Here is a 12,963-nt window from a genome sequence, read left to right as displayed (position 1 = left end):
GCTTCCCTACACCAAAAGGAAAACATTCCTTACAGCAGATGCCAAACAGTTTTGCACAATGCTCAGTTCATACGAACAGCATCCATCAGGATCTGCCTCTTCCAGAGGGACCAAATTCACTGATCTCCATTTCACCACCAGAACAACCCCCCATTCACGGATGCTTTAACATTCCCAGGTCTCACTTCCCAAACCCACCCTACATACACGCCATTCCCAGGAAACCCTTCCAAAAGAGGTCAGAAATGCCTTACTCATGATTGAATTCTTGGTATGGAAGAGTGTCCTTCTCTTGCCAAGCCTCATGGTCCCACCCATTTGCCCAGGATTATGTTCTGGCATGTCTATGACCTGTGAACAGCATTCCAAGAGGAAAGTGAAAAGGAGGAAGGAATGACAGTCCCAGGCAGGCTCTGAAATGTTAAAGGGGGAAAAGAGAACAGCATCCATCCAGAAAACAGGCAAACCACCCCAGGGAACATTGTCCCTCAAGGCAGACCACCAGGACTGGATTAGTCAGCTGAGTTACCCCAGTAAAGGCTGTGCAGAACATCAGGAAGGTTTGTGGGTCTTCAGGAAGCTTTAGCAGAGGAAATGGTGTCAGTCAAAGCCTACACAGGTCCCCCCAGCACTAATCCTGTGCCATTTACTGAGCAAATTTAGAGAGACAAAACCCCCACATCAGAATCACTTAGAAGTTTGAGAGGTAACTCCATAAGCTGCTTTTTGAGAACTCTTTCCTTTTGAGTAGCTTTTTAAACTAAAGAAGAACCAGTCATTATGCTGGAGTCTGGAAGAGGCACAGAGAGACTGAAAAATTCAAGGCCAGAAAGCCATCCACAGATGTTCCAAGGAATTCATGTGTGTCTGTGCTGATTTCTGAGCTCATAATTAAACAATTATGCCCTGGAATCCAGACACCACCAAATCTTTAGCATTTACTCTGTGAAATCAGCTTTCAAGCTGCCCTTGAAGAATGTTTTCCCTCTTAGAAAACACTTTGCTTTATGAAAATGTGTGATTAAACATAAAAAACTTCAAAAAGATTAGTGTTTCACCTATAACAAGCATGACAACCTCCTTTGAAGACTGCCATACAGCTAACTGGGCACAGGCATTTTCATTTCAGGTTAGTAAATGGTGGAAGACAGAAGCCACAAGACATAACAACTCCAAGCTCTTATCTGCAGAGAAAGGGTGTGACAAGCAACCTGCCACAAACTCACCACTGGATGAGCAGTTTTGGGGTCAAATTCTGTCGAGTTAGCATCTGCAAAGTAACATGCACCAATCAGAAACACAAAGTCCCTCAGGCTGTGAAACGCACTCACAGGACCTGCCCCAGGTACAGCTGCATCTCACCCCCACACCCGAGCAAACAGGAAGCTCCATGTGCTGAGCACTCGCCTGCACAGAGCTGCCAGCTCAGCCCCAGTGGAGGGACCTCAGCACTGCCACAGGAATTTCTGAGGCTGCCTGGCCCATCACAGGGCAACCAGCCCAGTGCCATCAGTGATGAAAGTGGGGTCACTCAGGAAAAACACACATTCATAGAATCATAGAGTCATGGAATGGTTTGGGTTGAAGGGACCTTAAAGCTCCTCCAGCTCCAACCCCTGCCACGGGCAGGGACACCTTCCACTAGAGCAGGTTGCTCCAAGCCCCTGTGTCCAACCTGGCCTTGAACACTGCCAGGGATGGGGCAGCCACAGCTTCTCTGGGCACCCTGTGCCAGCGCCTCAGCACCCTCACAGGGAAGAGCTTCTGCCCAAGAGCTCATCTCAATGTCCCCTCTGGCAGGTTAAAGCCATTCCCCTTGTCCTGTCCCTCCATCCCTTGTCCAAAGCCCCTCTCCAGGTTTCCTGGAGCCCCTTTAGGCACTGGAGCTGCTCTAAGGTGTCCCCTTGAGGAGCCTTCTCTTCTCCAGCTGCCCCAGCCCAGCTCTCTCAGCCTGGCTCCAGAGCAGAGCTGCTCCAGCCCTCGCAGCAGCTCCGGGGCCTCCTCTGGACTCGCTCCAGCAGGTTCAACAACTTAAATGAAGCCAGGGAAGGGGAAGGGACCTCCTGCTTCTAAGAAACACTGTTTTTCCCTACCTTCATTACTAGTGAGACTCAGACTCAGGCTAAGAATATGAATTTAACACTCTGTAAAGGGAGTTCTGACAACAGGGATCTACTCAATTCAAGCAGTGGAGCTCAGGAAGGAATTCAACTCCCTGGAGTAGGTGCAACTGCCTGATCAGCTGAATTGCTTTTGGTTGTTAGTCCCACTGGCTGTGATGGGAGTTCAGGATGTCCAGCACACAGAGGCACAGCTCCACTGAGGTGTTTTATCCAGGAGCTGAGCCTCAGCCTAAGCAATGTTCTATCATTACAAGCATGCCTTACTCCATCGACTTTTATTCGAACAGGGTCAGGAAATGCTTCTTTTTCCTTTGAATTAGCAAAGGAGATGGGGAATTTTACAGGCCTAAAAAATGATTAAATCTGTCTACCAATGACAAATTAAAGATTGCAGGTTTTATAAATGACAGGTGTCACCCAAGCAAAGAAATGACTAAATCCCAGGAAGGGTTCTGTGCAGTTACCTTGCCACCCAAGAATACTGCGGGCAAACTCCACCACTGCCAGCTGCATTCCCAAACAAACTCCTGCAGAGAGAATGGAGAACACAGAGTTCAAGCCAAGGACCACTGAGCCCATATCACAGAGTCCAGAGTCAGAGGAAAACCTGGCTGAGACAAACGTTTGACATGGATTTGGGGGGGTGTTTGGGCAGGTTTTACCCCACACCACTCTGCTCACACAACATTCCCCCTCTCCCACCACATCCCTTTCGTTTAAATGCAGTCACAGATTTCTTCATGCCAAGATCATGACAGCCTCCTCTGGAAGCTCCTGTGAGACCCCAATCCTCTCATTACAGAGATTCCTGGTCATCCCAGCCAACTCTGACCACAGCAGAGCTCACTGCAGTTACCCAGTTAAGCTTAGCCTTACTCAGCCAACTCTCTTCAAAACTACACATTCTAGATGCTGATTAGTAAAGCTCTTGCTGCAGACCAGGAAAGCTGTTACTCAACCTCTTCCTTTTCTTTATTTCTTCTTTATGTCTCTCACCTAAGAAGGGTTTTTTCTGTTTCCTTGCCCAGGAAATGGCTTGAATTTTGCCTTCTGTCCCTCGAACACCAAATCCTCCAGGAACCAGAACTCCACTGCATGAAGATGAAAAGATTCTGGTCAATGGGGCTCAGCAGCCTGGTTCCCCCACCACGTACTCCCTCTCTCCCATAAAATCCTGGACTTGCAAGACCTCAGTCCTGAAAAGAGCTTCAAAGAACCCCCAGGGCAGGGCCTGCCTGCAGCACCATTTCCATGAGACTTCCCATGAGCTGCCACATAAAATGCCACAGACTTTTCAGGGAAACATTTTATAAATGCAACTTTTACCTGCCCAGGAAATCCCAAACCCAGTGCAGGTCACAGCACCGGGATGGGTCATGCTGCATGACCCTACACAAACATGGGCCAGCCAGGCCCCTGCTGAGGAAGCTGCTGGATGCAGCATCACCTTGTCCTATCTGCAGACACAAGGACACCACGTTCTGCAGGAGGTTCTTTGTTCTCCTGGTATTCCCAAAACCTGCTTCCCTGGGGGCTCACATGCCCCACTTGCTCTCATTTTCTGGGCTAACTCTTGGCACTCCTCTGCATCCCAACATCTTCTCCCTTCTCACACCTTATTCCTAAAGAACTTTATACCACATTTACATCTTCCATCCTCTCTCTTTGGCTTTAATAACCTTTACCAGTACTTACCCTTTCCCCCTATTTGCTCTCTCCGTTTCCCAACTAAGTCTGTGCACATCCTCATCTGAATGACCATAGAATCCCAGCTTGCCCTGGGCTGGCATGGACCTTAAAGCTCCTCCAGCTCCAACCCCTGCCACAGGCAGGGACACCTTCCACTAGAGCAGGTTGCTCCAAACCCCTGTGTCCAACCTGGCCTTGAACACTGCCAGGGATGGGGCAGCCACAGCTTCTCTGGGTACCCTGTGCCTGCGCCTCAGCACCCTCACAGGGAAGAATTCCTTCCTAAGATCTAATCCAAACCCACCCTTTGTGAGGTTAAAGCCATTCCCCCTCATCCTATCCCTATTTGCTCTTTTAAAAAGTCCCTCTCCAGCTTCCTTGTCAGCCCCTTTAGGCACTGGAAGGGCCACTGCTGCATTTCACAAGCTCCCTCACTTATTTAACAACTTTCCATTTTCCATCTTAGCCTGTATTTCATTGAGAGGAAAGTGGAGCAATGTTGGAGTGTGCTGACACACACACACTCACAAAAGAACATCCAGTGAGGTTCTTGATTCCAAAACTACCCATAGCAGCAAGTTTACCAGACATGCCCCAAAGAAATGGGCAGAGCTGAAGAGTCTTACTCAGCACTGCATAGCTTATGCCATGCTTCATGGTAGCGGACAGGTTCCTCGCGCAGAGTATCCGGCTCCAAGTCAGCAGAGTCAATATACTAGAAGGAGATCCAAAAAGGATGATGAGATACTGCCACAGGAGTGCACAGGGTCTCCTTAATGTTCATTTGAGTAAGATAGAGAGTCACAGAATCAACCAGGTTGGAAAAGATCTTTAAGATCATCAAGTCCAACCGTAGCCCTGGATTTGTTTCCTACTGGATACTTGCTTATTGTTTTCTGCACCCATTTCCTGCCTGCCTTCTCCCACCACCCTGCTCCCAGTGCACAAACAGCAGCCCTGGCTGAACCAACTCTCTGTCTATGGGGTTGTGAGGAGCTCAGTTAAGATGGAAAGCACTGTGGGTGGAAGGAAGGGGGCTGATTTGTTACACACACCCCCAGCCTTACCTTAATGTCAAGTTTGTGGTTGATGGCCAGTGCAGAATGCTCCAGTGCTTTAATGACAGATGCATAGGAGTCGGAAAACTTGGTGTATTTGCCAACAAGAGCAATGGAACATGTCTCAAGGAGGCGGTCGTATCTACACAAAACCAGAACACAGGGTTATTTCATCATCAACAGGAAACGGGGCCAAGAATCACTGACATTCCAGTCAAGCTTTTCAAGTAACGTACACAGTTGGGCTCTTGAAAGTCTGGCCAACAAGAGAGATGATGGCTTTGGAAGAAGTGACAAGAATTATGACTGAAAAACATCAAAGCAAGATTAAAAGAAGGGGGGGAAAAAAAACAACACTGACAGAGACAAATAGTTGTAGATCCAAACTGTCTTTTCAGAAAGTTGTATTAGATTGAAAGTCTGCGGTGAACTCTTAGGAGAGAGGATCAAAGCACCACTCTGCACATGGTTATACCATACAGCATCTCTACACACTACTTCTGACTGGGTTCTCCTCAGCAGCTGGACATACAGCATGGAATTCCAGAATTCAGGCTGTACTTTCCATCCCCAGCACGAGGCAGCATGGGATTTACACAGCATTCTTGGCTACAGCTGAGAGAGTGTTTAACGGTCTTATTGGAATTGCTAAGTACCTTCAACCAAGCTGCTTCCCAAGGGCTTTCCCACTGTTACTGACAGTGGTGGCTTGTGTCAGGCAGATAAATAAAGGGAAATATCTAGATCTTGTTAATGAAATGTCTTAGAGAATCGTAGACTCCCAGACTGGTCTGGGTTGGAAAGGACCTTAAAATCATCCAGTTCCCACCTCCTTGCCATGGGCAGAGACAAACATATTGAAGGCTTCAGAAAGCAACTGAATGCCAACTGAAAAGACTCATTTCACTATCTCCTCATGAACATGGAGTCTATTCCCTGCAAGACAAAAGCCACTGCGTTCAAGGGGTCTCAGACAGAGCAGTTACAAACCAGTCGTTTCACCTGCCTGAAAGCAAACTCAAAAGGTCCATTTTAACTGACACTCCTGAGGACTCCTACATCTGCCTACAAATGGATGTCAACACTCTAATGTCACTGGGGGTTTTGTATAAAAAGGGAGGGCTGTCAGAACCTTTTAATTACCTCAAACTGCTTTTGACATAGACAGAACACCACCAATTCAGCAACGTTATCTTAAAGGATTTTATGAGGAAAGGTTGAGAGAGTTGGAGTTTTTCAGCCTGGAGAAGAAAAGGCTCCTGAAGAGGATGCCTTAGAGCAGCTCCAGTGCCTAAAGGGGCTACAGGAAATCTGGAGAGGGGCTTTGGACAAGGGATGGAGGGACAGGACAAGGGGAATGGCTGGAACCTGCCAGAGGGGAGACTGAGATGAGCTCTTGGGCAGCAGCTCTTCCCTGTGAGGGTGCTGAGGCGCTGGCACAGGGTGCCCAGAGAAGCTGTGGCTGCCCCATCCCTGGCAGTGTTCAAGGCCAGGTTGGACACAGGGGCTTGGAGCAACCTGCTCTAGTGGAAGGTGTCCCTGCCCAGGGCAGGGGTTGGAGCTGGAAGAGCTTTAAGGTCCCTTCAACATGGAGGAAGAAAAATGCTTTTTTGCAGGGGAAAAAAATAAGAAACAAACTTGAGCACGAAGAACACAACAAGAAACACGCACTAAGAACAAGAAAGCAACGCTCAACACCTAATAACCTACAACCAAGAAGAGAAACTAATCCAGAGTCTGAATCACACTATGCCCAGAGGTGCAGCTCACCTGTCAGCCATTTCCTTCCACTTCATGAGCATCCTCCTGGGCTGCCTCTCAATGGGAAGGTCAAGCCTGTGTCTGAAGTAGTCCACAACTCCCTGCTCCTCTAACAACAGAGGAACCCGGTAGATAGAAGAGACATCATGAACACAGATGACCTGTTCGGAAAATACCAAGTGTCATTAAACCAGATCTAAGTGCCTGGGCAATTATTTTTAGACAGGTTTCAGAGACCTTTTGTCTTGAGCAGACAACCATCTGACCACCTAAACTTCCAGGAAATAACATGTGGAGTAACATAGGAATCACTTATTGCTAGTTTCCCTATACTTGAAAAGGCCATCCTTCAACACTTCCCAGGTATTCCTGCTTGCTGGAGCTCCTTAGGAAGGGCTGTAACACATAACCCAGCAGTAAGAAAGTAAGCTGCTCTGCAAGTTATGCAAGCACACAGCAAAGTTCAAAGCATGCTTCAAAGAGCCTTCTGCTGTGATAGAGCCTTCCTGGTGACCCAAATTGAAACTACAGTTAAACTGCCCATGAGCCCAGTTCCCCCACTTCCCACCACTGCTGACTCCCTGTTTGATTAAAGCCCAGGAAAATCTGGGATCTTACCACAGCAATAAATTTTACAGGACATCCTGCATCAAACTTAGGATTAAACAACTATGAGCAAAGAATTCTGAGGTCAATGAGGAATATCTACATCAACAGTTCCAGTTCACTGAAACAGGCTTTCTCAGAAGAGGAAAGACAACTGTCTACTGTCCATCAGGAATGAGACTGTATTTTAAGGATCAAAAATATACTGGCACAACTATTTTTAAACCCTTGTTTCTCCTGACTCCAACGAAAGCAGAGTTCAACCAGTGACACCCTTCAGGCTGCAAGTTTTCCTCCTTTTTAGTCAACAGCTTTTACTTCTTGATGCAAGTGCAGCTGCAGAGAAACAACTACATGAAACTGCATGAAACTCCCTGGAAAGTGCCTGACAAGAGCCAGCTTCCTTCCAGTTCCTGGCCAGCAAGAGGCAGGTGCTGTACTGCTGACACAGCAATGCTACTGCCAGGTAATTCCGAATGTAACACTTGAAACTGCAAGAGACTGAGTTTGATCTCATGGTAGAGGAAATTAAGACTTGCCAGAGCCTGGAATTGTGAAGTGATGCTCAGTCTTTCCCAAACCTATCGATATTTTCAAGCTGCAGCTGGATTGGGAAGTGCTAATACTTAGCCTCCAGACTGAGTGTTTCTCAAGGTGTGCCTCAGACTGTGCTATGCAGAGTGGTCTCAGCATAAAAAGACTGAAGCTAACATGGAATTATTGCCTATCACCCAACAGTGAAGTGAAGCAATGCTTCTCTCCAACATCATTCCAACTGCTCTGTGCAACCTCTCCTCCTGAAAACTTGGGCAGAAAAACAGTATCATGAAAAGAGCCACGTATAAAATACATCTCTGTGTCCTTTAAGCCTCATTTTAAGCAACTACTGTTTGGCCTCTAAATCCTGACAAATCTCATTCTTCTGTATTCACAGAAGGAATGTGGAAGGATAACTAAGGTCAAAAACAACTATTCAGAACATACTTTGGATTCCAGAGGAGTTCTCTACATCTGTGCTAACCACCTTCTACGGAAAACTGGGTGCTGGCATAAAAAGGACTCTATTTGCAACAGTTCCATGCGTAAGGAATGTAGGCAAGGCAAAGCAGCAAATGAATTATGCAGCTAACAAAAGACACAGCTAGAACACAAGTTCAGCCAAAACTCCATTCAGCATTTGACAAACAGCTACAATATTTATTGCAAGGAAGTGCAGACAGCAATCTTTACCTGCTCTGGTTCAACATGACAGAACATGGAAATCTTTTCTTTTACTGAGGTATCCAATGGAGTGGAGCACCTGCAAACAATCTAACAGAACAGCAGCGTCAAGGTTGTGAAGCAAAACCCAAACATTCCTGGAACAAACCTCTAAAGTAGTTGTCTTTGGGAAATAACCCAACTTGGTTATTTCTACTTGTTTATGCTCTCAACCTCAGCATTATTTACTCCAGGATGCTGTTGCAACATGCCAGTACTGCATTTTCAAACCCAAAGCCATGCAACAAACCTTACCAGATCTGGTGAGAGACCAAGACCTCTGAGCTCACGAACACTGTTTTGGGTAGGTTTAGTCTTCTGCTCTCCTGTAGAGCTTGGCTGGTCAGAGAAGAGCAGAAGTTGGTAGATCAAATTAGGATGATATGTAGCAATGATTCATCAGTTCTCCACCCAATTCATCTTGTAAAAGCTTTAACCTTGTTCTCAGACAATTCACATGAACTTTAATCACCATCATTTTAATATCAAAGACTGAAAGCAACCAGCAGAGACCAGGGTTCAAGTCTGGACAGTAAACAGGTACGTGTTACAGTGAGGGAAGGAGAGAGCAGAGTTGTTTTTTCTCCACTGCTCCCTCCAAATACCTTATATTTTATATTTCTATTTTCTTTTCCTCAAGAAATCACCTGGCCTGGACAGAAGGAGAAACAAGAGAGAGAGAGAAGAGAACAAAGATTGATCTGCACTCTCGTAACCATCAAGTTGCCCTATCAGCTGCAGTCCCAGCAAAGGAAGACATGCTCTCCAGTACCTTTAACATAACCATAGAAGAGGTTTTTTCAGCAGGGACTCCTCCAGCAGAGATTCTTTTGTTTGGTTAAGGCTGTAAATTGTCTCCCAAATCAGAGCAGATAAGACAGATGAGCTCCTATCAGGCATTAGATGGCATAAAATACCTTCATATGCTTTTGCTATTAACTGGAGTTCACCCCATTTGCTTGGCACATAAGGATATTCTGATTTTCTTTGTGTTTCCTGATTAACTGATTCTTATCATAGCACTGCTTCATAATCCCTGTTCTTAGCTGAATCTGTGAACCAAGAGCAATATCCACTCTGACTGGAATGGCTTTACACGGCTGTCAGATGTGAGAGTCTATGAAATGACTGTCAAAGATCAAAACACACATTAAAATTAGTGTCTAGGGGAAAAAAACCCACAACAGATTATGTTTCAAAGCACAGTATTATGTTTTGAAATTACAAAAGAAACCCAACCTAGTTCAGGAGCTACAGTTAATGCAAATCTTGGGGTGAGAGAAACACACAGCAAGAGAATAAAGAACCCGAGGAAGAGCTTGGGATGGGTTTTTGTTAATAAGGCCAAGTGGCTGTCAAGTCTGGCTGCATCCCTGAGCTTTCCATGAGCTTTGCAGAAATGAAAGGCTACACAAATGAAGGGAAAAGGAAAGTTTACCTGCACAAACTAACAGACAATTCCAGAGCAAAAACCAGCAGTGAAAGATGCAAAACTGCATTTGCTGCAATTCCCAACTATTTATTAACACACTTTGAAAAGTTTCTGTTCACTTCTTGGAAAGCTTTTTAAATTCTCTGCACTTCTTCCAGATGTTTCTATATACAGAACTGCAAATGTGACAGTGTCGTAAATACAGCAGTTCAGAAACGCATATTTAGGAAGCAAGGTTTGGATTGGGGAAGCCTCTGAGCACCAAAACCTTTTGGGTCCTTACCTGGGGAACCAGACTGACATGGATGTTACAGAAATTCTCTCTTTTGGCTTTGAACTGGAACTGGCGGAAGGCTTCAATGAAGGGCATGCTCTCAATATCACCCACTGTCCCACCGAGCTGACAGAGACAAAGCATTTCAAGTTAGTACCAAAACAGCCCCTACTGAATCTGTACACTGCAACATACTTGTAGAAATAGGACAAGGGGCTTTAACCTGCCAGAGGGATTGAGATGCAGAAGCTCTTCCCTGTGAGGGTGCTGAGGCGCTGGCACAGGGTGCCCAGAGAAGCTGTGGCTGCCCCATCCCTGGCAGTGTTCAAGGCCAGGTTGGACCGAGGGGCTTGGAGCAACCTGCTCTAGTGGAAGGTGTCCCTGCCCGTGGCAGGGGTTGGAGCTGGAGGAGCTTTAAGGTCCCTCCAACCCAAATTATTCTAGGATTCATATGATTCTGTGACACATAAAAGGACACTAAAACATCTCCCCAGCACCTCCCTCCAATTCCCTCAGGAAGCATCAACACCAATATGAAAACCACCAGGAGCTGCCAGCTCTATGTACAACTTCCCCAGCTTTCCATCTTCCCCAACTATTATTCTACCTTCATGATTTCCCAAAAAAACCTCGAAAAGCCACAAGAAACACAACTGGGCAGCCCTCTCCAGGGACATTGGCTTTACCTCTATTCTCTCTTCAGGGAAAAGACTGAAATGTTAAAATTATCATTTCTGAACATTAGGTGGCACTGAGAAGCAAATCTTCTGTGCAGTTTTAGTAACTATCTAGGGTGGTTTGGGACAGATGCAGGAACAGAGACAAGGCATTCTCTGCAGCATGGACAGCCTCTGTGCTGCCAGATCATGCCTCCAAGATACTCCAGGATCCAGGCTTGTGAGTCCTGGAACAGAACCTGGCACGCAGGCTGCATGCAGTATAAGTCAGTATGACCTGGGCACTCTGACAAGCTCCCTCTCTCCTGCATTAGCACATCTCACCAGCCAGCTCCGCAGCCTCAGAGCCTTCACCCTCCTCCTCTGCCTCCTCCAGCAGCAGCATGTCCCATGCAGCACGCAGGACACTGCATGGGGTTTGTCACCACTGACTTGTGCCATTCCCTTTTCTAGGTCCATACTTGCACTGGTGGCTCCAAGGCTCCCTTTACTGCTAATTGTTTCCTGGGGGTGATTTACTTACCCCCCACCCTCCTCAAACCACCAGGGAAGAAGAGGGCACAGCCTGATCAACTCAGACTTTGGCATATAAAGTTACAAGAGCTAAAATTCACCCTACAGACTAACGCATATCACACTAGAGAGCAGAGCACCTAATAGCTGTCCAAGACCTAAGCCTTTCTGTGTGCAGATTCAGGGCAGAGAGCATTCGAAAGATTAGCTGAATAAGTGAAGGTAACAAGAAGGATTTTTAACCAGCTCAACAACAAGCAGAGCTGAATGTTAATAATAAAAATTCCTATGCAAAATATTCAGGTCAATTTACTCCATACAAGAAGAAAAATTATCTTTTAAGAGCTACAAACCTCAATCACACAAACTTGGGGTTCAATGCCATCTTCATCCACAGGAATCCGTGCCTGCCTCATTACCCATTCTTGGATAGCATCCGTGATGTGGGGAACAACTGGAAAAGAAACCCAGGCAGGGATAAAGCCCCAACCCACACACACTTCTCCCTCTAATTCATTAGGGAGCACATAACCAGCCAATGCTTCCCATATGACTCGAGCAGGGATTTGTCTCTTTAAAGAAGGATGCATTTTTGAAGTGCTTACTCTTGGCTGTGATTTTCAAGCAGTGCTTTGGCAGGCACTGGAACCCGGCCTCAGTTTAAACACATGTAAGCAATATGTCCTGTAAGATGGAAGATTTGTGTATAAACAGTTCTTTGCTCTAAGCACAGAGTTTTAAACTGTCCTTATCCAAACCAGCTGCGGAGAATGCTTAAAAAGGGAAGGGACTGATGTGATCCACCAAGATCCTCCGGGTTTCCTAATGCCATGATAGCTACCAAAAGCAATAACCATTTTAACCAGCTACCAAACAACCCAGAGGTGTTTCAGCCTGAAGTCTGTTCACATTCAGTGTTGGCTACAAGTCCAGTGTTACTGAGCACTGGGAAGTTTTGAGGGGCTCCCAGGTGCCCTGGTTCAGTATGGCACAGACCAGCAGACCTCCACTACTGCACCTTCTACTTCCCCTTCTAAAAACCAAACCAAAACCATCACCAGGACATATCAAAGACCTCAAGATGTGACGCAAAACCATTCAACCAGGGCAGAAACACAGAATATCTTTCTAAGCCTCAGACATGAAGCTTCACATCACCTTGGACAGTCTTGCCAAGATAGTCTCCCTTCCTCTCCTTGTTGATGACATACTGGTAGATCTTCCCAGTGGTCAGATTGTTGTCTTTGGTGAGGCGGATGTCGAGGAAGCGCTCATAGTTACCCAGGTCCAGGTCCACTTCCCCTCCATCATCCAGCACAAACACCTCCCCTGCAGCACAGAGAAAGGCACAGGCACACATGTCAGGGGGAAAGGGTCAACACCAGCAACTCGCTGGGTTTGCAGGAAGAAGTCAAAGCAAGGAAACACCTTCTTTGATGCATACAAGTTGCTAAGAAAACTACAAGCCTTATATAACAAAGAGGACTGAAGCCCTCAACCAGGGAGCACATCTCTGCTGGCTGCCGGCGAGCCCAGAGCCGCTGCTGGGTCCCACACATGGGGCCAGACA

The 12,963-nt window shown here is 46.5% G+C and overlaps 1 protein-coding gene across 1 annotated transcript in view; it reads right to left on the bottom strand.

Annotated features, from left to right (window-relative positions):
* The window catches only part of CTPS1 (CTP synthase 1), a gene marked incomplete at its 3' end in the record, with an annotated part of 13,695 nt that overhangs the window by 494 nt on the left and 238 nt on the right, over nucleotides 1-12,963 (bottom strand). Inside the window, exons 2-13 of the mRNA XM_010021483.1 lie at nucleotides 12,552-12,722; nucleotides 11,747-11,847; nucleotides 10,213-10,329; nucleotides 8,753-8,836; nucleotides 8,468-8,548; nucleotides 6,641-6,792; nucleotides 4,880-5,012; nucleotides 4,439-4,527; nucleotides 3,120-3,214; nucleotides 2,588-2,650; nucleotides 1,227-1,270; nucleotides 244-351 (exon numbers count right to left, since the gene is read on the bottom strand). Coding sequence (XP_010019785.1) covers nucleotides 244-351; nucleotides 1,227-1,270; nucleotides 2,588-2,650; nucleotides 3,120-3,214; nucleotides 4,439-4,527; nucleotides 4,880-5,012; nucleotides 6,641-6,792; nucleotides 8,468-8,548; nucleotides 8,753-8,836; nucleotides 10,213-10,329; nucleotides 11,747-11,847; nucleotides 12,552-12,722 — 1,238 coding nt within the window. The remainder of the gene's footprint in view (nucleotides 1-243; nucleotides 352-1,226; nucleotides 1,271-2,587; nucleotides 2,651-3,119; nucleotides 3,215-4,438; nucleotides 4,528-4,879; nucleotides 5,013-6,640; nucleotides 6,793-8,467; nucleotides 8,549-8,752; nucleotides 8,837-10,212; nucleotides 10,330-11,746; nucleotides 11,848-12,551; nucleotides 12,723-12,963) is intronic.

Source organism: Nestor notabilis, unplaced genomic scaffold (assembly GCF_000696875.1).
Source record: "Nestor notabilis isolate BGI_N333 unplaced genomic scaffold, ASM69687v1 scaffold19769, whole genome shotgun sequence".
Lineage (NCBI taxonomy): Eukaryota > Metazoa > Chordata > Aves > Psittaciformes > Psittacidae > Nestor > Nestor notabilis.
Note: the sequence above shows the minus strand (reverse complement) of the source record. Positions and strands in the feature narration are given on the sequence as shown.